The sequence below is a fragment of the Amblyomma mixtum genome, chromosome 7 (genome assembly GCF_055824585.1).
Source record: "Amblyomma mixtum isolate Tamu chromosome 7, ASM5582458v1, whole genome shotgun sequence".
Taxonomy (NCBI): Eukaryota; Metazoa; Arthropoda; class Arachnida; order Ixodida; family Ixodidae; genus Amblyomma; species Amblyomma mixtum.
The window spans coordinates 34,459,266-34,486,746 of NC_143018.1; the positions used below are offsets into that span (position 1 = coordinate 34,459,266).

The 27,481-nt window shown below is 47.4% G+C and overlaps 1 protein-coding gene across 3 annotated transcripts in view; it reads left to right on the plus strand.

Annotated features, from left to right (window-relative positions):
- The window catches only part of LOC149335620 (beta-1,3-galactosyltransferase 5-like), a 138,519-nt gene extending 114,153 nt beyond the window's left edge, over positions 1-24,366 (plus strand). Inside the window, exons 1-3 of one of the 3 annotated variants that reach the window (XM_089552200.1) lie at positions 13,725-13,967; positions 14,047-14,239; positions 22,136-24,366. In XM_089552200.1, coding sequence (XP_089408326.1) covers positions 14,209-14,239; positions 22,136-23,142 — 1,038 coding nt within the window. In that variant the 5' untranslated portion in view covers positions 13,725-13,967; positions 14,047-14,208 and the 3' untranslated portion in view covers positions 23,143-24,366. Of the gene's footprint in view, positions 1-13,724; positions 13,968-14,046; positions 14,240-22,135 lie in introns of those variants that run through there. The other 2 variants (XM_089552201.1, XM_089552199.1) reach the window with 2 other exon arrangements.
- Positions 24,367-27,481: the final 3,115 nt, after the last annotated feature.

A 27,481-nucleotide genomic window follows, 5' to 3' on the forward strand; every position in this document is an offset into this window, starting at 1 on the left:
CCCCAAGGCAAAATTCGTCCCTAAGGGAGCGGACTATAGTTCGGAAATTACGGTACTTAGTGCAGTCGATTTATGGGCTTTAACGTCCCAAAGCGACTCAGGCTATGAGAGACGCCGTAGTGAAGGGCTCCGGAAATTTTGACCGCCTGAGTTCTTTCACGTGCACTGACATCGCACAGTACACGGGCCTCTAGAATTTCGCCTCCATAGAAATTCGACCGCCGCGGCCGGGATCGAACCCGCGTCTTTCGGGTCAGTAGCCGAGCACCGTAACCGCTGAGCCACCGCGGCGGCAGAATTGGAATGGAATTACCACATTTTTGCACGTAGGCCCTGCGAACTACATACCAGGTGTTTAGTAAAAATATTCTCCAAGGCAAAATTCGTCCCTGAGGGAGCGTACTATAGTTCGGAAATCACGATACTTATTGCTGTCGACTCTCGACAGTTCCAACGCCAAAAGGACAGTAATTCGACCGAATTATTATAATTATGAAAAACTTTCTTCGTGAACTTAACGCTAACGGGCATGCACGTCATATGAATCGATAAGAAGCCCTAATTAATCGAGTTCGAATTAACGAAAACCATCACAAATGTTCCGCAGCTAGTCTGCTTGTCGGCGTCGCGGAGGTTGCGCCATCTGTCGACCAACCTTGGCAGCGGAGTGCGTCTGCTACACGTGTGCCACATTTAGAAAGACACGCGAAGCACCAAGACCGGAAATGGGCTCGACGCCATGCGCTGGAACACGGTCGGAAGGACGACACAATCGGCGGAAGAGGCGCCGACCGGAAATGGATCTTCGCTTGTCCCGTCGGCAGCGCGTTCGCGTGCATAAGCGTTATATAGTTACGGAGGAAAACAAATACCACGTGCGTGCTATTGCTCTCTCGGTTTATTGTCTATTACTCGCTGATTGCTCTCTCGCGGTTTTCTTCCTTTTTCTCCTTTTATTTTTTTCTTTCGTGGCACTCTTCCAGTGCTGCGATCTTGGCAAGCTTCACTAAGCAGAGTCTTGGCTGCCAAAAACTCCTTACATATGCACGCTGTTTCCCTCCTGTAATCGAGCATTGTTTGAACTCCGTGTTAGTCGCACTACTTATTTATACACCGCATGCTGCCAACCCAGACATCAGGCCTTGGGAAGGAGTGGGTGGTACATAGTGAGACGCTCTACACTAATACAATGTATACCGAGTCGAGAGAACAAAGGGGTAGGGATAACATGGACCACACGTACAGTACGAAAGGGAATATAAACATTGTATTAGGACAATGTGAAACACTTTGCTGTGTGTCATGGCGTATTACGAAATGTGCTGAAAAAAAAAAACAAAAAAAAAACAGGACACTGTCGAACACCTAACCGCATTTTTCAGGCAAGTCGTTTCAGGTGTGGCTTGTTCTAGGAGAAAATGAGGCTTCAAACGCATTTAATGAACTGGTTGGTCGCCGAGTAACGGACTGAAAATAAGCATTTTTATTTATTATGGATTGGTTGTGGTCATTCTAGTTGGACAGTTTCACTCTTTCAAGGTATCTTCTTGCCCCAGAACATCTATCCCAGCAAAATATACATGAGATATTTACACTGAATATTGACAGCTCCAGCAGATATCTATTTTAATCTCGGTTTAGAAGAACCTACGTCGCTACAACACCAAAATTAGCGCCCATTCCAAGATACAGTACGCACTGTAGACATTCCAGTTAAAAGTGTGCGAGATGTGCATAATTTTACATCACAAGTAGATACAAGGTCAGACTCCGTGGACTAGACACTTACGATGTGAAATAAATGTGGTTGAACCTACGTGATACCGAAAGCTGAAGTCACAGTTCCATAGAGTTGGGTATTTCTGACATTGTGGGTGCAGAAAGCTCACCGACCTGCAGAGAAGCTATCATGCACGAACATTTCGGTTATATTTTTGGTTAACTTGAATTCCTGTCCGAATAAACAATCGTACACAACACACCATCATGCCATTTTTCAAGAGCAATGCAATGTAACACTTAAGAGAAGTTTATTGGACCCTCGATCAAAAAAGGGACATCCGAGCACCTCACACGTCTCTTCACTCGCCTGAGTGAAACAAATCACCTTCACTTATATACCCCCCCCCCCGCCCCCCCTTAGAAAGGGTGCCGCTAGTGGTAATATGTTGCTTAGCAAAGTTATCTAAATGAATGTTGTGACTTTTTATTCACTGTGTGTGTGCTATAGCTTCGAGTAAGTTCATCTACAGTACTCTGTTAGTTGAAAATCACAGTTAGTGCAATAACACTAAAATAAACTCGTGTATAAGCTGTCAATTTCTGTGCATAGCCCTCCCATTGAAACGTCTTCCTCCAATGTATACCTCCGTGCGACGAACTCTAGATAGTGGTGCAAAATATACCTAGTCTCGGCCTAGCTGAAGAAATTTCGCCTTTGTTCAGCAATCAACTGGAATTTAAAAAAAAAATTGTCTGAGTTGCTATTCCCAACAACTGTTTTTGTTCGGAGCGTTGAGCAAGCACATGAAAAAAAAATGTAGGTGTAGGTTAGCAGGGCAGAACTGGTTTAGTTTAAAAGTCATTCCCCAGGATTAGCACATGTATCCTGAAAATGTGATTGATGAAAAATGGGAAGTTGTGGGGTCATGGCTTTCCTTCGATGTCACTGCGTAATGTTTAATACGGATGTAGATGCAGCGTCACGAGTATGTTAATATTTTTTTTCTCGAGGAAGCCCTGCAAAATGAGCATCTAAGAGATGATGGCTATGAATGTAGACGGTTAGACTCAATCGGGACGTCGCTGGGAAGTTTTTGGTTTGCTCGGATATTTTAGCAGCAGTTTGTTCGGAACATCCTTATATTCATTCGATAAAGGCTCGAAAAACGACTGTGAAGGGTCTTATATTCCCCCGCTAAGGAACCAACAGTTATATTCATTTCACGTTTTGTTTTTCTTAATTTTTGTGACCAAACGTTATCGGGTCAGCCCGTGTGCAGTTAAGGTGACTGAAATCAATCGACCAATAGGTTATGCATTACGTCGCCATGGCTGGGCCAACTAGCTTTTACGCAAGCTGTTACCTTTCGCCCACTGCTTTCACGCGTGTCGCCTAGCTTAGTACACTGAGCGCTAACACAAAAACTGAATAATTGCGACTTCTGCGCATTGAAAACACAAGGAGGGGGGATAAAAAGAAACTGAGGGATAGGTCGGTGTGAGTGAGTGGGCGTGAGTGAGTGAGTGGATGAGCAAGTGTTAGGTGGAAGTGAGTTGGTGAGTGGATGAGTAAGTGATAGGAGTGAGGGAGGGAGTGAATGAGTGGGCGTGAGTGAGTGAATGGATGAGTAAGTGATAGGTAGAAGTGAGTGAGTGAGTGAGTGAGTGAGTGAGTGAGTGAGTGAGTGAGTGAGTGAGTGAGTGAGTGAGTGAGTGAGTGGATGTGAGTGGATGTGAGTGAGTGAGTGAGTGAGTGAGTGAGTGGATGTGAGTGGATGTGAGTGAGTGAGTGAGTGGATGTGAGTGGATGTGAGTGAGTGAGTGGATGTGAGTGGATGTGAGTGAGTGAGTGAGTGAGTGAGTGACGGGTGGGTGGGTGGATGTGAGTGGATGTGAGTGAGTGAGTGAGTGAGTGAGTGAGTGAGTGAGTGAGTGGATGTGAGTGGATGTGAGTGAGTGAGTGAGTGGATGTGAGTGAGTGAGTGAGTGAGTGGATGTGAGTGGATGTGAGTGAGTGAGTGAGTGAGTGGATGTGAGTGAGTGAGTGAGTGAGTGAGTGAGTGGATGTGAGTGGATGTGAGTGAGTGAGTGGATGTGAGTGGATGTGAGTGAGTGAGTGAGTGAGTGAGTGAGTGAGTGAGTGAGTGACGGGTGGGTGGGTGGGCGAAAGTGGGTGTGAGTGGATGAGTGACAGGTGGGATATGGTGATTGGTGAGTGGGCGTGAGTGGGTGTGAGTGAGTGAGTGAGTGCGTGAGTGATTGGTGGGTGGGCGTGAGTGAGTGAGTCAGTGAGTGAGTGAGTGAGTGAGTGAGTGAGTGAGTGAGTGAGTGAGTGAGTGAGTGAGTGAGTGAGTCAGTGAGTGAGTGAGTGAGTGATAGGTGTAAGTGTGTGAGTCGGTGATAGGTAAGTGGGCGAGTGTATGAGTGAGTGAGCAGCGCAAGTGAGCGAGCCTACAAGCGAGTAAAGTAAGTCAAGGCAAGCCAAGTAAGCCACACGCGACATAATAATGGATCCGCAATGCACTGACGCTCTCTGCGCGAGACGAACAATGGAAAGAGAAAACGGTACGCGCTGGGCCATGGAACGAGGGCGGCGCCGTGTAGAGAGAGAGAGAGAGAGAGAAGGCGCAGGAAGTGAGGAAGGGGACTCTGATCACTGCTCACGCTGCCCGAGATGTCGCTATGCAAGCGCCCTGAGGCGCCGGCCGACCCCGATTTCTCGGGTCAGCGATAACGGTGACAACGAGACGAAAAGAAAGCCGCGATCATCACGGCGTGAAATGTTCATCAGGGGCGCTTAGAGAAAGAGCCGGTTTTATTCGTTACTGAACCCTCGAAGCATGCCTCCAGCCCCAGTGACTCGTTGCTCATCTTCTTTTCTATCATTTGTGTGACGGCTTCGCCCACGACGGCTCCATTCCTTAAATGACCTCTTTACACCACACCCATGATTAAGCTAGAGCCATTTTATTCCTGGAATGCTTTAGCGTTCCGCACAGGAGCGCATTGAAATGTTTATTCTCTGCGTGGGTACGTGTGCAACGCAGTTTATATTCCACTGCATAAACGTCACAAAATACGCCGGAAGCATTGCAGCATGCTTCAACGCCAAACGAGGCTTAGAGAAGTAGCTGCCGTAGCAAGCGGATGTGTACGCATACCGAAGCTCTGATGCGTAAGACATTTCTTGCATACAGAGCAAGGTCGGCTCATTTAAAGCTTAGCAAAGTAAGCTTAAAAATAGGCATTTGGGATACATTTCCGAATTGCAAAGGCGTTTGCAAAATTTGGCCGCGGTTGCAAGGTCTCTCAAAAAAATTGGCAGTGGTTTAGCTCTGGTTAAATCTGGAGGATTGCGAAAGCAACGAGGAGAGAGAGCCGATGGAGAGCGCGTGGCGGCGGCGGCGGCCCCGGCGCGCTAGCTATACGCCGCTACTGCGCATGCGCAATTGGCGAGCGCGGCGGCGGCACCCGTGAGTCACCCGCGCAGCGACGGCGGCGGCGCGCCAGCTGTGCACCGTGTGACGTCACTGCTCCTCGCGCATGGCAGTATGGCCTTTCGTCAGCTCCGCGAAATGGCTCGGCGACTCGTGTAGTGTTGCTTTCGCAACGAAACATTTTTCGCCGGTTCAGAGCAGTTACTAAATGCTTCAGCAGGCTTGTGGTTATCGGTTAAAATACTGTGCCAAGGCAGTCCTATGGTCTATGACGTGCTATAGTGGATGTCTCCGACGATTTTTGATCATATGGGGATCTTTAACGTGTATAAAGCCTGAGTATACATCGGGTACCATGCGTTCTTCCTCCACTTAAATGCCCTTGAATCAGGAGGGATCGTATTCGCGACGCTGGTGAACCGTTGTCGTAGAAAACACTTTACGGGATTCGTGTTTATCTTTGGATTGATTATAAAATCAAATTGCTTTTTGTTTGGTTTTATTGTGTTTAACGCCCCAAAGCGGCTCAGCTTCTTTGCAACAAAAAAACTCCAAAGTTTGATACAACGCTCATATCACGCTCACGGTACTGCGCTCGGTATTAAGCTCGTAACTTGGTAATATGCGCGCGCATTTCTAACGCAAAAGTGTGCAGCGTGAAAGAAGCACTCTTAGGCGAGCCCGTTGTTGCGCAGCTCGATCACAATGTGGTTCCTCAATGCGTCGAGGACGTAGAAGAATAGCGCGAAGCAAACACGTCGACCTTGTTTGCCTTCTGCGCCGTCCCTCCATGTCTCGTTGGCGCTGCCTTATCGTGTCATTCAGTGGTACTCGTACTATACGACAGAGCGGAAAGGCTTGCCACTGCAGACGCTGAGAACTGCTTGGAGGGCTGGTTTGTTCTCTCCCTGGAAATTCGCGGAATTTGCTTCCTGCAATTTGCTTTCATACGAGGAACAACTTATTTGGCTGCTATACAATAACAGCATTGAGGCAGTAGAGGAACATTTGGCCAGGATAATATATGACCGGTACTTTGACGTAGGGTCTGTTTCGACTATGAGTTGCGCGTCAAAGCATTGTCGTTGGAACTACCCCCTCACTCTAAACACGAATACGCCAATATAGGAGTGAAAGGGGGGTAAGCTGTCCTCTAACGCACTCCCGCTAGAAGCCATCATCATCATCATCAGCCTGACTACGCCCACTGCAGGGCAAAGGCCTCTCCCATGTCTCGCCCATTAACCCTGTCCTTCGCCAGTTGCATCCACCGTATTCCCGCAAATTTCTTAACCTCACTCCCTTGTGGTTTTGGTTTGGTTTATGGGGTTTAACGTCCCAAAGCGACTAAGGCTATGAGAGACGCCGTAGTGGAGGGCTCCGGAAATTTCGACCACCTGGGGTTCATTAACGTGCACTGACATCGCACAGTACACGGGCCTCTAGAATTTCTCCTCCAAAGAAATTCTAGCCGCCGCGGCCGGGATCGAACCCGCGTCTTTTGGGTCAGCAGCCGAGCACCATAACCGCTGAGCCACCGTGTTTACACTCTAAACACAAATACACTTATATGAGAGCCGCCGCGGTGGCTCAGTGGCTATGGTGCTCGGCTGCTGACCCAAAAGACGCGGGTTCGATCCCGGCCGCGGCGGCTAGAATTTCTTTGGAGGAGAAATTCTAGAGGCCCGTGTACTGTGCGATGTCAGTGCACGTTAAAGAACCCCAGGGGGTCGAAATTTCCGGAGCCCTCCACTAGGGCGTCTCTCATAGCCTTAGTCGCTTTGGGACGTTACACCCCATAAACCAAACCAACTTATATGGGAGTTAAAAAGGTAGTAAAAAGGAAAACTTGACTCCCTTTTTACTCCGTTCTGATTAGAGTGGAGTATCGCGCCCGTAAGCTTTGTTGTGACGCTGCTGTCGTGTATTAGATTGCTCACGGTGAAACTCATGTGCGTGATCCTATAAACAGCTTGTACCTACATATTTCCAGTAGATCTACACGTCACCGGGGTGTATTTGCGCGAAACAAGGCTCCTGAAAGTCTCGGCCACGCACGGAATTAGTCGCTATAGAGAGGGGAGTTTACTTGTTTTGCCCCAATCTGTCTTTCACGGGTGACTAGAAGCGCTAAAAACTTGATTCTTTTCACATTGTAGTACTTTATGTTACTTCTTTTAAACTTATCGTGCACGTTGAAAATTGTTTTTTGAGGAAAGGAAATGGCGTATTAATTGTCTTATATATCTAAGTAGATACCCGAACCGCGCCGTAAGAAAAGGGAGAAAGGTGGGAGTGAAAGAAGAAAGAGAGAAACGTGGGAGTGAAAGAAGAAAGAGAGAAAGGTGTGCCGTAGTGGAGGTCTCCGGAATAATTTCGACCGTAGTAAAGGTCTCCGGAATAATTTCGACCACCTGGGGATCTTCAACGTGCACTGACACCGCACAGCACACGTGCCTCTAGAATTTCGTCTCCATCGAAATTCGATGGAGGCGTTATCTGAGTTTCATTTTCAGGCCTTTTTCTAGCTGCCTACAATGAAAGAGCCTATTGGTCACCTCTTCATAGCTATTCATATCCATATATAGTATATTCGTATATATACATATGCAACCTATCCATACAGTCAGCCCCAGAGTCAGATTATACAGCTCATGTGTTTACCCTGTGCTTCTTTTGTGTACAGTCATCGTATTACTTCCGTGGGCGCACGCACACAACCGCGTATTGGGTGATCTGTAATGCAACAGCAACCGTGGTTTTAATGACGAGGTTGCCGTGGGCAGTTAAGCAACGGCAGAGCAATAAGACTCATCGGCTACAGGGTTGCACACATTGAACCTCGTGAGTGTTCGCAACCCTACAATACACGGAATTCGAGACGCGCTTCCAGCGCCCTCCAGCGCTACCGCCAAAGTCAACATAGATTACGAAGAAGGAAAGACACGCCGGGAAATGCCCAGCAACCGTTGAGCAATGCGACTTCAAGAAGCCGGCTAATTCCTGAAGAATGAACCTCGTACGGTGAAGAGAATTCAAACCCGTCTGTTTAAGGCTGTTTCAGATGTAAGCGGTAGAGCGAATTGAGTGATTGAACGGCGTGTCGCGACGAATAATTTCCAACTTGTTCGAACGTCATCGCTCTGGCCGCTCGAGCCACCGCGACCGCTGGAAACAGGTTTTAGCGCCCCGGCAGCGAAACAGTCTTTAGATCGATAAATGGCATTTCAAGGATGTGGATTGTTTGCAGACTTCAATAAAACAAGGCACTTTCACGGAAACAAAGTGGTGTAAAGCGTGGGCAAAGCGTGACAACTTCCGACATGCACTTCAATGCCACGAGTGATGACGATGTTCATTGTTGCTGGGACATTGCCAGGAATTCGGGGCAGCAAACAGCTAGTGCAGCCAGTGACGCGCTCGATCACGTTCTGTTCTGCAGCTACCCCGTCATTTTCTTTCATACGTCACAGATGACGTCAGCGCACTATTTTAGAATTTTCAGAGTTATGCGCCATGTGGCGGCAGCCAAAGGAACTAGAAGCGCTTCTCCTCATATATCCTGATAATGATGATGATGGGGATGTGAAAGATAAGAAATAATGCTCAAAGCTTGATGTATCAGGAGCCCTCCTGAATTTAAGCAGTTTTTCTTTTATGCATGAATAACATAGCGCTAAACACAATAAGCTTCAAAGAGAAGAAAATGCCGCAGTTCTGACGTCACTTGTGTGTGGCCCAGTCATTACGTTGTTTTCGTGCTGTCCCGCCTTACGTCGCTAGTTGTATTGCTCGGTCCCAAAGTGCAAATTTTTTATTTCAACTGTGAATTTTTGGCTTCAGAACAGGTTTTATTTTATTTTACTTTAGTTTATTTTGTTTTCATACATACTGCAGCCCCACTGCGGCTGTTGCAGGAGTGGGAAAGAAAGACAAAAAATAGCATAATCAACCGTGAACAGCATAATCACATATTTTCGATACTATTCAAAAAAATGTTCGAATAGAAGTGCACACCACCAGACAAGAGAAGAATTAACGGGAGATTAATTAATTAACCAAGCAAGTAATTAATCAAGCGTTCAGTCACACGAGGGGAGACACTAAATTTGAACACGTCTGTGTGCTCGTGAATGGGTGACACGTTCAAAAAATTATAGTTTCTTGTATATATAAATTTAGAAAATTGCTGGTACTTGAACGACAGAGCAAATATAACCAATATTGAACAGTTGCATTTCCACCTATGTAATGCCCGAAAAGGCCCTTAGGGTAAATAAATTAAATGAAATGAAATAAAAACGTAATGAAGAACAAGACTGAGGAACCATTTTAAACACTCATTGTCGCGACGAGTACAATGGAGATAAAGATCTAAGAGAGGAAGGGTTGATACAGTGAATAATTTCTGTCATACCACTGACAAATACTCCATCGACATACTCCAAAAGTGGAGTGCGCGCCGATCAAGCACAGGAATCATCACAATGGGGTCCTATCTTCTAACGATACTAAAAAAAAAGGTAAATGCAGATGGAGCGGAAGTAACGGCCATCTTAAATGCCTTGAAGACGCTGACGTCACTTTAACATTGTGGCGGAAGGTTGAAATTACAAACGGTTGTATTTCCTCGTTTAAGCACGATGAGGAAGGGACTGCGGAACATTCGGAAATGTCAGCGCTTGCAACGACACATTCCGAGTTAATGAGGATTTCTCCCGCATGAGCAGTCCTCGCTAACGAGGCAATACGGGCCCTCTTAGACTCCGTGCAGGCCACCAATCGACCGCGTACCTCCATAACGCGATCAGATATCGGTGACCTTTCGTCGACCGAGGAAGCAGATTACCTTCATTCCAAAACCTCCCTTTTCAGAATAAGTTTTTAGTATGTATTCTCGATGACAGAAGAATTGACGGAAGGTAATTAACGAACATCTGTCTTAGGCTCCTTCGTTTTCTGGTAAAATTCACTTTCACCGGAATCATCACGTACCCCGAGCGGATCTCTCAAATATCGCATTAGACCAGGTTTCTTTCTACCCAAGAATGCGCCTTCGAGAAAATGCAACCTGCTGCGTAAATTGCTGAGGGCGTCGCATTGCACCTGCACTTCATGCTCTTCATGCATGCTCTTATCTTCGTGCAATTTTAATCGCAGCTTTGTTTTATTTCTGCTGTTATCCGTTGTCAAGAGAAAAAAAAGGGGTAAGAACCGTTGTCAAGCTGCTCGAGAAGCAGCTTTTTGTTCTTATCCTTGCATTTTTTTCTGTATTGAAAGAAATGCTAAATTGATTGATTGATTGATTGATTGATTGATTGATTGATTGATTGATTGATTGATTGATTGATTGATAATGGATATCTTGTACGCTATTATGAAAATTAGCGCGATAAAGCACCAAGACCAAAAAATAAAAAGACACAATACGAGCGCTGACTCTCAACTAACTTTATGCGCCATTGCATACAATGGCACACACGCACACAAGAAAAATTAGCGGGGGTACTTAAGTGCCAGTAACTTACTTAACTAGATGCAAAAGCATTGCAACTGTTTGTTTTATTGGCTTATTGTGGTTTAACGTCCCAAAGCAACTCAGGCTATGGGGGACGCCGTAGTGAAGGGCTCCGGAAACTTCGACCACTTGGGGTTCTTATTCTATTCCAGTTATTTTTCAATTTTATTCCATTTGTGTTCTATTTATATCCCCATTATATGCTAATTGTTTACATTCCAATTCTATTCTAATTAAATTATATTCCTGCTGCTGTGGTGGTTCAATGGTCATGGCGCTCGGCTGCTCACCCGAAAGACACGGGTTCGATCCCGGCCGCGGCGGTCGAATTTCGATGGAGGCGAAATGCTAGAAGCCCGTGTGCTGTGCGATGTCAGTGCACGTTGAAGAACACCAAGTGATCGAAATTTCCGGAGCCCTTCACTACGGCGTCCCTCATAGCCTGAGTCGTTTTGGGACGTTACACCCCAATAACCTAACCTAACATACTTATTCTATTCCTTTATAGTTGGTGCAGTTGTAAGTACTAGCACTGACTATTACTGCTTAACATTTCTTGCTTTCCCGCATTTGAGCACGTCACATCATTTCGACCAATCGCACGTATCGTAAAGCCGCCACCTTTTGAGCGATCCATCTGATGCATGGGTCACTGACACCGCGGAAGTGTTAATGACCCATTTAATGCTTTCACATTGATAAATATGCAAATAGTCAACAGTGAAGCCAACTTGTGCAGAGAGATGCAACTTCACTATCTGTTAGAACTATGTGAACTATACGCTAAGTTGACTGACACACTTGTCCCTGCTTCCGATTATGCGAATGATTCACCACATCCCACGCTGTCTTATCCAAGTGTTTGTACAGCTCTCTTGCTGTGGTTCCGTCAGTGAACCTAGCTATACTTCTAACAGATAATGAGGTTGCATTCCTTGACACGAGTTCATTGCACTGCGGACTGTTTGTCATGTTTATAAACTTTTCCTTTCCGTTCATGCTTATAAGAATTCTTTGCTGTGGCGAATAAACTTGGTAAAGTCAATGCTCGTAGAGAGTCGTCTAATCTTTTGGTCCTCTTGTTTCCTGGATCTGTTTTTCATAATGGATCGTACACCAACTCGCCCTACACGCTCTACGTCTTCTACTTGTTCTCATAGCAGTTTTTACAGTTAATTTTCGAGTATTCTGTTTTTTTTTAACGCTTGTTGCCTGCGGCGAGGGGGGAACTAGACGCAGCTTATCGAGTGCTACGGCGCATACTACCCTTCTCACAGCGCCTCCGCCAGCTTCTAGAAGTTTCGGATTTGGTTGTTGAAGATCGTGTTCCATGCTGTTATGCGGGCCCTGCCTTTCGGCAAGCCGTGAAGAACGAGCGAGTAGCTCGAGTAGCTCAGTGGTAGCTGAGTGCGAATGTCCTGTTTTTTCTGTGTGAGTTAGTTTCACTACAATTTTTTTCAGTTTTAGAAAAGTCCAATTCCTCTGTTCGTCCGCGTGTTATCGTCCGTCCATCATCTGGCTGTGTGCTTCACGTCTAACGCCAAATAAAAGGCTGTTCAGCAGGTGACCACTCGTTGTAGTCGGGCTAAGCTTCTTGATTTGACTAGCGTGTTGGGCCTCAGTTATCTCTTGTACTATGGTGTGTCCCTGTAATTACTTTAGTTGTACTGGGTCATGGAGAGATTCTAGGTGCCGTCTCGACTGCTCGACTGCTTTCCTCAGAGTGGTGTCGGCCCGTCTTAATTAGCCCTGAGTTCGGTTGTGAAATTGAAAATTGTGTGCGATGCGGCTGACTGTTAACGCATAGATCATGTAGAGGGCGTCGGCTTCGCTGGGACCATGCATGTTGCGTCCAGCAACGCTTCCGATTAGATGCGTCAATTGTGCGATATGCTTATCCAGAGTATTTAGGGTGCGTGATTCATCCGCACTGGCTTGGATCTGCAGACCGAGCCCACGGCTGCTCATTACCTAGGATATGGCTGTACCTCCGACAGTGATGTTAATAGTCAGGTCTCCAGGTCGTGGTTCCATGGTTAACAGCTCCGATTTCTGCGGTAAGCGTGCAAGGCCCATGTCGCCTACCATTCTGTCCACCACATCTGAAGCCTCCTGCATAGTGTGCTGTGCCGCTCCAATAGAGCCCCTTTCCAGCCACGTGGTGATGTCATCCGCGTAAATCCCGTGATTCAGGTTAGGTATACTTCCCAGTGTCTTAGTCAGTGGAGCCAGGGCTGTGTCGGACAGATGTGGGGAGTCCACAGTTCCTTGAGGCGTCCTTCGATTTGGCATCCTGTTTAACTATGTGCTAATTGCGCCTGAGCCAGTCTCTTCTGTACACTACGTAGAAGCCTGTACCTTACCGCGAAGGGCCGACGCGGTGGCTCAGTGGTTATAGTAGTTGGCTGCTGACCCGGAAGAGGTGGGTTCGATCCCGGCCGTGTGGGTCTCATATCGATGGAGGCGAAATGCTAGAGGCCCGTGTACTGTGCGATGTCAATGCACGTTAAAGAACCCCAGGTGGTCGAAATTACCCGGAGCCCTCCACTATAGCCTGAGTCGCTTAGGGACATTAAACCTCATAAAACCAAAGAAAATCATACTGCGAAGAGACTGAGGACAGGCGAAAGTTCGAGATATAAAAAAAAGAGAATGTTTGTTCTTGCACAATCCAGCGCAGAATTTCGCCACACTGCATTTCTGCATCAGTGTATAGGCTTCAGCGCAGCGAAGACCTGTTGTTCTTTTGTTTCGCTTTTCCATTCCTTCATTATTTAGTTTGCCAGCTGCCAAGTGGGATATAAAAACACCGGTATGTCACCGACCGTGTCTCACACAAGCAGGAAGCTCGCCAACTAACCACGTGCGAACTGTCGCGCTGCAATCACCTGTTGTATATGTAGGCAGTCTACTTAGTACGCAGGTAGGCAGCACGGCGCAACACCGACCGACAAACGCCCGACAGCTACGCTGATTAACAACTCGCGATCGCGATTGCTCAACCAAGCGGCAACGGTTAGGCGCGCCAGCTTCTAGCTCGTCTTCCTGGTCGTTGCGATCCGCGGCAGTCACGTGACCAGATGACGCATTACGTATCTGCAACAGCTGAATGACGCCAGCACTGCTCTCTCGACGGGACGGTCGTGTACGCCGAAGCACCGCTCCTGCCGACACGAGACGGTAGATAACGCAGCCCGCGCCCGATAACGGCAGGCGAGGAACCACCGTGAGCGCCCGCGCGCTCATAGTGGCGGGCTCCTGTCCTGACCTGGCTGCCTTCCTTATCGCAGGTGGCCATAGAAACTGTGCCCCCGTAGTTATCAGAATGAAAACGTCTTTGTTCATCCTCTTTGTTCGTCTTTTGTGCAGGTGTTGGCGGTGGCCGCCGGTGTGAACGCATGAGAAGCGGCCGACCTGAGCACGGCCGTCGCATCGTTGCTGCTGCTGTTGCGACTATGGGTGAAACGGCGCGGTGAGGTATCGAGGAACCGTCGACGACAAAGCATCGCGAAGTGTTCTCATCCGAGGACTATGCACTATCGTCGCTATGCATACAGCCATGGTGAGTACTGCATTTTTTTTTTCCTCCTCCGACACTCAGATCGTTAGTGTTAGGGCTACGCCGTAATCGGGGCGGCAGCGTTGCGCTAGCTGGACGAGTGTTATGATCCAGCAACTGGTGGTGTGCAGTTTTCAACAGCGATAGACGCGGAAAGGAAAATAATTGCAGCGGAAGAGCTCGGTGTACTACCGTATAAAGAAGTAGTGGAGTGCTTCGGTTTAATTCAGACTTGCTATTGGTTTCTGTAGTGTCCGCTGACGCCACGCAGTACACGAATGTTTTTGTATTTCACCTCCATCGAAATACGGCCACTGCGGTCGGGATCGAGTACGCGACCTTGAGATCAACAGCTTAGCGGCAAGCTACTCAGCCACGGCCGGTTGTGCTGTCTTTAGTTTGAGCCGTTTGATTTTATATGAGCGGCATGTGAAAACTTGCTTAGTGTGGTTTGTTTGATTTCCATGCCAGAGAAAACAGCACAATTGTGGGGAAATCAGAACGCTTGTTTCCTGTTTTCAACCTAACCTCAAGATCATTCATTGTAACGTAGCCTATATCGTATGCGTGGTTCTGCTAGCTTTCTTCAGTCGTTAATTCCTTCGAACGGAGTAAATTTTGACGCATTGCGAACTCAGTGGAAATTTGTGGATTGAATGTCAAGGTCGCTCACCATGTCACGAACAAAATTGGTTGCATTTTCAGTGGCTTAGCAGATATGAGGTTAGGCTACTGATCCCAAGGTCGTCGCACCGAACCCCGATCCTGCCGCAGCGGACGCGTTTCGATGTAGTCTAAATGCTAAAACACTCGCCACGGTGTTGTGCTATGTCTGCGTAGCTTAAAGAACCCCTGGTGGTCAGAATTGATTAGAAGCCCTCCATAGCTCACGCGTAGCCTCGAGACGTTTAAACCTGGCATACTATACCTTCCGCAATAAGGGAGTAATTACTCATTGTTATCCACCCAAGCGCAGCCATACGGCTACAAAGGAAAGCTAGACAGCTTTCTCAGAAACTTCGTAGTCAAAGAAAAATTCGTCCTGGTCTGGGGCTCGAACCCGGGACCACCGCTTCACCAGAGCAGTCGCTCTACCAAATGAGCTAACCGGGACGGCAAGCTTATGGTAGGGCGAGAGCGAATCGATCAATAACTCGGAATTGGGAACAGTGTTGGTCAGAAGCTTACGGGAATCCCCTAAGGTGGAGTAGATCTACTCCGGTGCTGCGGTGAAGAGATGGTCCCGGGTTCGAACACCGAACCAGGACGAAAGTTTGTGGAATCTTTCATTTGTAGTTGTAGCCGTATGCCTTCTCTTGGATGAATGCCAATGAGTAATTACTCCCTTATTACCAATCTACTCCACCTCCACCTCAGGGGGATTCCCCTAAACATTTCAACCAACACTTTGAAAAAAAAAAAAAAAGCCTCGTTAAGACAAACGTGTCAAACGCGCTTCCGTGCCTGACTGACCAGGAATTCGCGCTTCGGTGTGTAGTTCGTTTCCGGCGAATGTACTGGTTCTGCATGCTTTTACGATAACGCTATCGACGCTTTGAGCGAGCTGTAAAATGCCGGTTTATTGCAGTGAACTGCGACACATTGCATCCAGGTATTTCCTGTGTCTAGATGCATGAGGTGACTAGGTCAAATTAGACTTGGTATAGTCGCACGTGGATGGAAAAGAAGACTAGCTGGTTTTAGCGTGGCGATTTTTATTACAGTACAGTCTGACCATCTAAAGATCGGTTTAAGATTGACCCGTTCGAATTAAACTGCTCTAAAGCAGCTTATACAGGACGACAATTTCATCATTATTTTTTTTAGTTATGAGATCATTGCACTAGCAAATGATTATCGGACTTGTTCGGTGGTGAAACTAAGGCGACGACCTTCATATTTTGACGCACTGCCTCGTTATAGGAAAACTAGGGACCTGTTGAGCTTAACGGTACTTTATGCCGAGGGCCGGAGCGATTTTCGCCCACGTGATTCCGATTTCAAATATGTCTCTGTTTTTCGCGGGATACCTGCTACGGAACTATCTTCCTCAGCTCCGCAGGTAATGAGAAACTTATCAGTAATGATTTCACGGATCAGTAAACGGTCGTCGATCGAGCTCGTTTCGAAAAGTCAAACTAACGCAGACGGCCCCATTCCCTTCGATCGCTCCTCGTCTGGTCACGGCCGCTCTTCAAATGATAGCGCAAGCATGTCCGGTGTGATACGGGCGTCTGCTCCGATTATCGCTTCGAGAAGCTGCGGGAACCGTGAACGTCAGGACCTGCATTCCGCGCTGACTGCGCGACCTCGGTCTCTGAACGAAATGGTAGGCTACATGTGGGGCTCAACGTGTCGACCGCATGTGGGATGTTAGATTAGGTTAGGTTAGGCTAGGCTAGGCTAGGTTAGGCTATGTTAGGCTAGGCTATGTTAGGCTAGGCTATGTTATGATAGGTTAGGTTAGGCTAGGCTATGTTATGATAGGTTAGGTTAGGCTATGTTATGTTAGGTTATGTTGTGTTGTTTGTTATGCTATGTTTGTTATGTTATGTTTGTTATGCTATGGTATGTTATGTTATGTTTGTTATGCTATGGTATGTTATGTTAGGTCAGGCAGTTGCAGATGAATCCGGGTTGGTTAATTTCGACCTCTTGGGATTCTTCAGCGTGCACTAACGTCGCACAGCGCCCTAGCAATTCTGCATTTCGCTCCCATCGACACAGGACGCCACGGCCGGCCCTTAAAAAATGGTCTTAGACAGTCTATAGACTTCTTATAGACTCTATTGCCTGCCTATAGATATTTATTTTTGTCTATTCATAGTTTATATACAAAAGTCTACTAAAAATGTATGGCCATAAATGTATAGATTGTTTAAGACTGTCCATAGCATTCGTATTGCGTATATACTGTTCTTTAGGATTTGTCTAGAGAGTATATAGACTTTATAGACAGAAGTCTAAGGTCAGTCTATAGACTGTCTAAAAAAAATTTTAAGGGGGGACTCAATCCGGCGATCCTGCGTTCAGCGGCTGAACGCCTAATGGCGTATCCTGATCGGCTCCCAGGACATCTTGCTCCTTCGCGGATTCGGAGAGCTGCTCCGGATCGCCGACTGAAATGTACCATAAGCCACTGCGACAGGCCTGTGTAGAAAAATATGTTTGATATTCTTTTTGCGCGTATGATATTATAAATCCAACCGCTAAGCATCCTTCGTAATAAGGTAAGGCGGAAAAACACTCTGGAAGCAATTCTTTATCACCATTTATTATTTCAGAGTAGTTTAGATTCCACCTATTTTGGTCCTCAGGTTGTCACACGTTGACCTTATATAAATACAGCAGCACGTATGTTTGTGGATCATGTTCTCATAGAAAACCGGAACGTTGCCGGGGCTAGCGTTCTGCTCATTTTTTTTTCTCACATTAAAAAACTTCGCTCGCTTGAGTAACATTGACGCGAACGATACGCTGAGCCAAAACGATGCGAACTGATGTTACAACTATGAGGATTCCGTACACGCATTGGGCTTTCGCTGCGTTGCAAATATTAGTGGGCATGACGCTATGGCTTTCAAGTACAGTACAAACTTTTCGACGCCCAACTGCTGCCAATTGCGCGACATATTCTCGCGAACGAAAGAGTACACACTGCATCGTACTAGATGTATGAGGCGCAGTGTAGTTCTAAAACTTTATTTACTTATTTATTTACTCTATTTACCGGTCCCAACACGTCTAGTTAACTGTAGTGCACACTTTATATTGAAGAGCCTGTCGTTAGCCGACTGCCCTTTCTTTATTTGTCAAATGCTTTATATACCGTGAGGTCCCTCTCGGGCTTTACGTAGCTAAAGGGGGTCACGTAAACAATACTGATTACAGCATGCAGATAAGAAAAAATTAACTCCACAAGTTTAATGGAGAGTGTAGTTTGTAGAGGAGATGCAAGAACGAAGTAAAAAGTTTCATAAAGCTATGCAATGTTACGCAATAGTTGTTACAAAGGTGCACACCACACACACTATATTGTTAGGCCAACGACGTCCGAGATAACTGTGAATTAATGACACCGATGCAGTTGTCACCTGCACGAATTGCATGCATCGAGCACAGCCGTGCATTCGGCGTGTCCTCCCAGCGAACGCCGATGACCTCTCTCGCGGGCGTCGACTGCTCGAGCCGGTTATCGACACTCTCTTCACAGATAATGCGTCAGCGCTACTATGCCTGGTATGCTGCGTGCGTGCAGGCAGCAGCACATGTGTGGTCCGCTTGTCCAGCGTTCAAAGCTTTTTTCTTTCGCCTTGTTTCGAGCCTTTTATTGCGTTTGCTGAGACTAGTGGCGCCTTCTATGGAGTATAATTGCAGTCGTAATGCGTCATAACCGGGAACCCCCATTTACATGCTGACGAATCGGAACGTTCTGCAGGTGGGCCGCTAGTAGGCGCTCCCTAAAGTGTTCCCTTCGGGGTCACATGGCCCAGGTGTACCTTGGAGTAGGCGCTGTTAGTTTGTAGGGGTTAGAAGGGTGTACAGTACAACTATATCGTGCGTGTGCGTGCGTGTGCGCGCGTGCGCGTGTGTGTGCACGCGTGTGTGCGCCTCTGCGTATATTTCTGTCTGAGTCGATGTTTATACCTGCCTTTCTCTATATACAAATCCGCCCGCTGGGCTACTTATTTGCATATTTATTATTTCGTTCATTCATTTGTAGCCCTGTGCACCAAGTTGTACTGTTTCTTGGATCGACGGCGCAGAAGTGCTACTCCGAACCTAACGAAAATTTGCGCTCATGAATTTGGAGTAATTTCCATCTTTTGCATTCTTGCTCTACAGATTTGAAAGTGCTTTGTGTTCAACTGGTTGCAAAATAGTTCTTCTCACTATTAAATTTGGCTCATTTTGATCGCACCAACGAAATGAAATCTATCGTGCATCAGATAAACCCGAAGCGTAGGCTTAACCTCTTCTAATTTGCACAGCACAAGTGGCTCAGAGTGAACGAGTTTAACCCGCCGCCAGAGCAGTAAAGCCTAAGAACAGGCAGCGTTCGTTTTCTAATAATGTTACGTGGCTGTTTGCCACTGTCGAGCACTGATGTTTGTTTTCTCTGTGTTTAACGTCAATGCCTCTGCGAGGCATCTTGCTTGGCCTCGCCCGTACCGCATGGCGACTGCAGAAGTTGCAAGGAACAGCAATGCAAGAAGGGCAAATTTAAAAAAAAGAATGACTATTTCGAATCAGTCATTCCAAGAGGCGTCACCAGGCTTGTTATTCACTCTATACAAAAAGGTATAGAAAGGGAGTAAAGCTGTCCTCTAGCGCGCACTCCCCTTTTATAGAAGGGTGTGCGCCAGAGCTTACTCCCTTATTTTTTACTCCCATATGGACAAATTCGTGTTTAGCGTATCCGACGTTGCTCACCGTGCGTAACACAGCAAGCCGTGCTGCTACGAAAAGAAGTAAACGAAAAAAAAACACTCTCTGGGAACGGAATTCGTGGAGCCTGGATTGGCATCTCACCACGCTTCCTTGTACTTGAATTAGAGAAAAACTAGCGCCACACCATGCACACCACAAGAAAAGATCGAGCACGGGACACAAGCGCTTGTGTCCCGTCCTCGGTCTTTTCTTGTGCATGATGTGGCGCTAGTTTTTCTCTAATTCAAGTATTCACCAACTAGCCCAAAAAGAGGTGTTAATTCCTTCAACTGACAGCGCACGATGATTGCGTCTTCTAGTGGTGGCTGTAATTTCGAGGTTTGAAAAAAAATCGAGGGGTTCGCAAAATCGAGTTTCGCAACTTCGAGAAAGACGAGAATTTCCCGAGTTTATGCTCTACAGGATAAATCGATCATTTCACTTTCTCTGCACTTTGTAAGCACAGCTGCTTGCGCAGTGCTCGTAGCTGGATACAACTCTGGGAGCATCCTCCTTTCTCACCTAAAACCCAGCAGACTACCCCATGAAGCCGGCGATATATCCACCGCTTTCCTAGCTGTGTCGGCAGAGCACATGACAGCGTCTGTATCTTCGTCTTGTGAGACACACACTCAACGCCAGCAACAAGCTTCAGATGAGGTTCGCGTCGTCAAAAGCACCTATCCCGTCAACGTCTGCCAACTGAGGGCAAACTATGTTCCACGTCGTGTCCCAATAAATAATGAGTACTATTTGATCTACGCTTCCAATAAAAATCTTCCAAGGAGGTGAAGGACACTGAGAATTCCCGAAGATTGTAACGAGAACGGGGTACAGGTCAGCTGTAAGTCTCTAACCTTGATTTTTTGTTTGTTTGTTTCAATAGGCTGTGCGGCGGTTTTATTGACGCCAATGGCCGCCGTCGATAGAATATCTGCCATTCACATCGTCTGTCATCGATCTACAAATATGGCTTGTTCGGAGATCAGCCGGGCCAGATACCTTTGTCAACGGTCCGTAATTATCGGCAGGTAGTGCACAGGCATAAGAATGTCTTTTAACAGCGAGAATTGGGGTTCAAACAACATTCTATTGTAGCGGCTGCGTCATGTGCTGACATGACTGAATAATGTGCTGAAACAGTGATGACCTGCTTCTTTTCGCTGCCACTATTGTTTTAGAAGGACAGGGTTAATTGGAGAGACATATGGGAGAAGCCATTGTCCTGCAGTGGGCGCAGTCAGGCTGATGATCGTTTTAGATACATAACCCCTCGAAGCACAGAGTCTGGAGCCTTCAGCGGTCAAGAGCGTCAGTGTTCGTGCGAGTACATGCCGTGCTGCCCTCTCGAAAATTGCTTTAGATAGTCTATAGACTATCCATAGACTTATGTCTATAATCTTTACAGACTCTCTATACACAAATCCGAGAGAACAGTCTATTATAGGCAATACAAATCCTATAGACAGTCTATAGATTGTCTATAGATTTATGGCCGTACACTTTCAGTAGACTTTTGTCGATAGACTATGAATAGAAAAAAAGAAATATCTATAGGAAGGCAATAGAGTTATAAGAAGTCTATAGGCTGTTTATAGACCATTTCTGTAAGGGATGGCCCTAAGGGCACAGGTTCTAAATTAAAAAAAAAAAACAGGGAAGCACGACGTATGTTGCAACCGCCTTGTACTGACGTTTCGGTCGGTAGCCCACCGGCCGAAAAGTCTGTATTTCGTTTGTCCTTTCCTTACAGCTCCCTCTCTCCTCTATATACCAGGTATTTCAGGGAAGACTAAGTAATTCTCAAAAATAGGCTTTTTGGGGTAAAAATATGGCTTTTGCGGCATAGTATTGCCAGTGCTGGCGTACGCCTGAAAGTCGGTTGTCTTTAGTAACCTGGTTAACTTATTTCTTGTAATTACCTTTTTAAGTATCACAGCAATTAGAGGTTTGTAGCCGGTTGTTAGTAATAGCCATATGAGTTTTTAGAATTTCGAAAACGCGATTACCCACGGCTCGACAAAATTTGGCTGCATGGTGCCAAAATATATGCGCTCTCGAAATGCATGCAGGCAAAGCAGCCTTTCCAGTGCACGAAACTAGACAAAAAATTCAAATTTTGTCGAGCCACAGGGCCAAAAACAAGCGCGTTTTCTAAATTATAAAAACTGACATGGCTATTACTAACGACAGGCTACAGATCTAATCGCAACCAGTTGCCTATCTGTGATAGTTAAAAAGTTATTCATCAGAAATTAGTTAACCAGCTTGCTAAAGACAATTCACCGGCATTCCATTGTCCGTCGGCACTGGTAATACTATGCTGAAAAATTCGTATTTTTACCTCAAAAACCTATTTATGAGAATTTCTTAGCCTTCCCTGAAACACTTTGTATATGCTGGAATAGAAAACAGCGCCAGCATTTTTTCGTTGCAATGTGGCTCAAATGCCCGCTCTTCTTCCCGCAGACTCGGCCGACCTGTTCGCGGCGCCCGCCGGCGTGCCCTGGCAAGCCATCTGCCGCAGCAAGATGTGCGTCAAGACCTTCTTCTTCGCCGCGGCCACCTTCCTGCTGGGCATGGTCTTCCTGGTCACCATGCGCCTCTCGATGCACGACCAGCGGGTCACCGTCGACTACGACCTGCCGCCCTCGCTGGACGGCTGGAAGGTGCAGGCGCTCTGCCAGGGACCCCTGGACGTGCTCTTCTTCGTGCACACCGCCTCGGAGCACGTGTCGCACCGCCAGTTCCTGCGCAGCACCCTGGGCGACCCGTTCGTCAGCGAGCAGCTCAACTCCGCCATCGTCTTCTTCGTGGGCCAGTCCAAGAACCGCACCGTGCGACAGGCCGTGCTCGAAGAGGCCCGCAGCGTCGGGGACTTGGTCGTGTTCCCGTTCATGGACACGTACCGCAACTTGACCTACAAGTTCGTCTACGGCCTCAAGTGGGCCTCCGACAACTGCCGAGACTCGGTTCGCTTCGTCGTCAAGATCGACGACGACGCCCTGGTCAACGTGTTCCTGCTCGCCGACTACCTCAAGAACGTCACCGACGACGCGAGCATCCACTGCCTCGCCTGGAAGCGAACGCCGGTGGTGCGCAACCGCAAGTCCAAGTGGTTCGTCACCCGCCAGGAGTACCCAGCCCGCATGTACCCGACCTACTGCGGGGGCATGGCCTTCATCCTGCCGGTCAGGACGCTGCCCATGCTGTTCAACGCCTCGCGTCAGGCCACGTTCCTCTGGATCGACGACGTCTACTCGACCGGCATACTGGCCAAGGTGGCCGGCGTGGGTCACGTGCAGCTCCGCCAGTACTACGACCTCTACCCGAACGAGACGGCGCCTAGCGTCAAGCCCAAGATCATGTTCACCCATCTGGGAACGCCCAGCATAGTCGAGCAGCGGTACAGGCTTTGGGACGACTTGATGCAGATGTACAATGTGACCTCCAGGACAGAAGGTTCTGGAGGCTAGGGTGTGCGACCCTGTAGTGTTCCGTGATACCGGCCGCGAAGGCCACTTCTCGCTAGGTTCCTTCGAGAACACAATGTTCTGCCAGCTAGTCCTGTGTCGTTTGCGGTGCTGTGCATCAGTGTCGGCGTGAGCCAAAGGATCAGCCCTTGGAAGCCTCCTGCGCGGAGTGATCTCTTACGGGTCTTCAGTGTCGTGCAGCCGAGTCGAAACAGTTGCGAGGGCTATAAGTCCTTAGAAGGTTCGACGAAAGCCGTGTCACACAGAGACCTCTCAGTGGACGATTCCACCGGCCAAGTGCTGGCCTCTCATTTCCGTTCTGGTCAAAGGCGGAACCGTGCCTACAGGTTACACATGGTGCCTGCCGTGTTCTGTGTGTATGCATTAAGCAGGGTAGCCGACAATTCTTGGCGAAAACGAAGGTCAGAAGAGTAGTTGACGTGTGTTTCGTGCAAAGCCATTTAGCAGGTTTCTTTGACGTGTCACCTACTAAGACACAGCCAGGTTGTGAAAGTTTTTCTGCATTATCAACCGAGCGTGAAGGTCGTCCATCGACTATTGCGGTGTGATGGACGTTAAGTAGTGTATATCTGCGCTTGTCGCGACTAAGACCAGCACGCGTGGCGTGAGACATCGGTCTCAATCTGCGATACTACGTTGACTGGCGAGTCGTGTCCCAGCTCCGAACCAATTATTGGTAAATCCTGCAAGGCAAACTGTAATAATCAGCGCAGCTTAAGATTATGGTTTCCTCTTGTGGGGACTAGTACAGGAGGCGTATGTGCTTACGATGCTTCAAGACGTTCTAAAAAGCAACGTCTGGAGCAGTCTTACATGAAACGCATTGGCACAGATGGCTGCAGTCAAAAAATTAACCAGCGGTTTTACGAGAAGGCGATCAAAGCCTCCCTGAGTTGTTTTGGTGTAAATACAATATGGTTAATATATGCGATCAAGCTCGTCGCGTTACGTCATCTTTTACTCGCCACAGCTGTGTTTATAAAGAGTTCAGATCTCGTGCTCACACCAGGCACGCGTGAGTGACCGTAATGTCTGAGAGAACCGCAGGCAGCTGTCACGTAGATATTTATGCCGGTTGGTTTGTGCTTTATTGAATCCCTGTTTTATGTGCGAGTTGTTTCGAAAAGAGCTCGAAAGACTTGCGGATCTCGTCATAAAATCTCTCGACCCTCTCGCGATCTTTGCACAAGGGTCTTTGAACTGTCATGTTTGTGTGTTTTTGACCCTTCCTTTCCAAAAAAAAAAAAATCGACATTGCGAATTGGGAAACAGCTAGCACTTACGATAATACGACTGTTTCCATGAAAGGCTACCTAGTTTTCTTTACAAAGATGTTGGAATATAAAACTGAGGAAGAATTTTCCTCAAAGAAGGTGCTGTAGCCAATATCGTCGGCCGAATATCATGACATCGTCATTAATCGCCTTGCATCTGTAAGAGTGAAGCACAGGGGTCTGGTGAGTGCGAGGTGATTAGCCCCGGATTAATCAGATTAGCCGCGACATCAAGAAACTGAATCGAAGATATTGGCTGGAGTGCCTTCTTTGAGAGGCCTTTGCGACTGCGTTCTTCAGTTGTACCCGATTATGGGTTATATGGGACTCCCCCCTGAGAAAAACTGCATAGCAGTTGGACATGTGCAAACCAAACACTAAGCGTTTTACGTGGTTGCTAATGAGTGATACCAGGTGGCCATAGATCATAAGGGGCGTTTCACCTGGTAGCTAGTGAGTGATATCAGGTGGCCGTAGGTCATGAGGGCCATGTAAGCCGTAATGGCCGCTCTGGATAATGTATAATCTGTGGTGATGCGATTAACGTAAGCTCACAGTCGTTATCACATTTCACATAGGGGCTAGCACGTCATGGAGTGGTTTTTGAAGATCTTTAAAACTCACAGTTTAGTGCACAGTTACGGCAGATGTGGCCGTCGGCCAACAGCATGGAGAAGGCATTGGTTGGAGGCTCGAGCATTTCTCAAAATTTTTGGTCGTATACACGGACCCCAGTTATACTTGATGCTTCGCCAATGCGTGGATATTATTGGTTCGTATTCCGATTCCGACTGCATAGCAACCAGTAGCGAGTCCGAGACTATCTTCACAGAGACGGCGTTCAGACGGCCTCGTAGCCTACGTTACCACAGCGTACTGCGCTGTTTTGGCGAAGTAAAGTCGAACTTGCGTATTTCAGCGCCCTGCTAAGAAAGATTTTATTGAATAGAGGAGAGGTCTGCCTGGTTGTTAACCTGGCATGCTACTCCAGGCCCTGCTAAGAACTGTCAAGGATACCATCGACCGTCCGCTATTCCTCATGATGCGGTCACGTGCGGCATTAGGTTCGACGTAATTTCTTTCTGGTAACAGCCTCGAAATCACCGCGTGACAGTCACACCCAGTTTTTCCCTCAGTGCGACTAGCCTAGCTTCACAACCTCCACAGACCAGTTCAAACTTCTTGCTAAAACGAGCGCGCCATGTGCTCTGGCGCCTCACCTGATTCCGCCTCCACCTCGTGGTCCACCTATGTTTCACGCTGGTCATCTAAAGCGCAAGAAATGCCGAAATACCAGCTCACCATATGGTTCGTTAACACCGAGAAAAGAAGCGCAACTACAGGCGTGCGATAAACTTCTGGAAAGCGCAGCCGGTGTCATTCTGCCGTCATAAGGCGTAAAAACCATTCCAGGCTTTCTCGCAGTGGCATACCGCGTACGCCCTTCCAGCCCCTTTACAATATCGCGCGAACTCCATCCGGTAGGAAAGCTAGCGCCCTACTGCGGAGTGAAAAGGCAAAATTAGAGTAAGTGAACGCGTGCGCATTGAAAATCAACACCCACGTGTTGTCGGCTACGTCGTTCTAATCAGCCGAAAGCAGCACCTGGAAGGACTTCTGCGGACTTTTTTCTATACCGGATGTCTGAACCGGTGCCGTCGCCTCGCGAGAAGGATTAGGCACAACGAGAACTAAAGTTCAAAGAAACTACGCGTGTACAACGGTCAGTTTGAACCTACTTGTGAATTAGGTGCTAATGATTGAAAGTTAGTTTTTGAGGAAACGAAATGACGCAGTAACTGTCTCACATATCTCGGTGGACACCCGAACCGCGCCGTAAGGAAAGGGAGGAAGGTGGGAGTGAAAGAAGCAAGGAAGAAATAGGTGCTGTAGTGGAACGCTCCGGAATAATTTCGACCAACTGATAGGGGGGGGGGGGGGGGGGGGGGGGGGGGCGTCTTTAATATGCACTGACATCGCACAGCGCACGGGTGCCTTGTTTTTCTCCTCCGTCGAAACGCGGCCGGGTTCGAAACAGGGAACTCCGCGGAGATCAGTAGCCGAGCGCCACCACTGAGCCAGCGCGGCGGGTTGACAATGATGCCCTCTGGAGATCGTTTCATCGTTTCTAGCAGCACTGGGACGGAAAACAATAAGCTGGAGATGACCGCGGACATGCGTACAAGGGTTGCATCCAGTTTAAAGCAACAGCCCTAACACATGACACGGCCTGGTGGCCATTTAACGGCAACGAGAAGAGTATGTGCACAAGTAGGCCTTTTCGAAAGCGGCTATGATTTTTCCTAATTTAGTCCTAAATTACGGTAGGCACCACTGCTCGAGGTGCAGGAATCTTTGAGGACACTATAAGCATGCAGACACCGGTACCCCCCCCCCCCCCCCCCCCCCCTCCACACACACAAAAAAAGTAAACATTTTCTTAAGGCGAGCTAGAGCTGTTATTAAGAACATTCCCGAGCCATCGATGAAGCTGAACCCGTAACAGCAGTTGACGCGTTGGCTATTTGCTTAGGCAAATTTAGATTTGTGATGGCGCCTCAGCGCTGAGCACAGTGAAGTCTGCGAAGACGTGCGCAGCGGCTTTAATAAATCAGTTTGCTTAGAACTCCTGTAGTGACCACATCGTCTTCTACAGACCGAATTCGTATTTCATAAATATGAATTTGGTTTTGAAATCCTTATTTTGGAATTGAATTCAAAATTTAAGTTGGAAAATATTTAAGAAATAAAATTCTATAATTTTACTTGCTGACGCAGAATTTTTGGAGTGGGCAGGCGTTCTCCTTTTCCAAAGGAAATACGGGCTGCCGCATCCCCCCCACCCCCCCCCGCGATAACCCCTTTCCTGGGCAGAGCAGCGAGTAAACATGAGTCTGTGAACGAATTTTTTTGCTGTAAAAAAAAATATATTTGCGAATAAGACGACTTAAAATTTCTGAAGATGCTAATTGCGACCAATGACAGCGGCTCTGCCAAATGTCTTGAACTAAGCCGTAGCCCCGTTATCAGTTTTATTTCTAATCAGT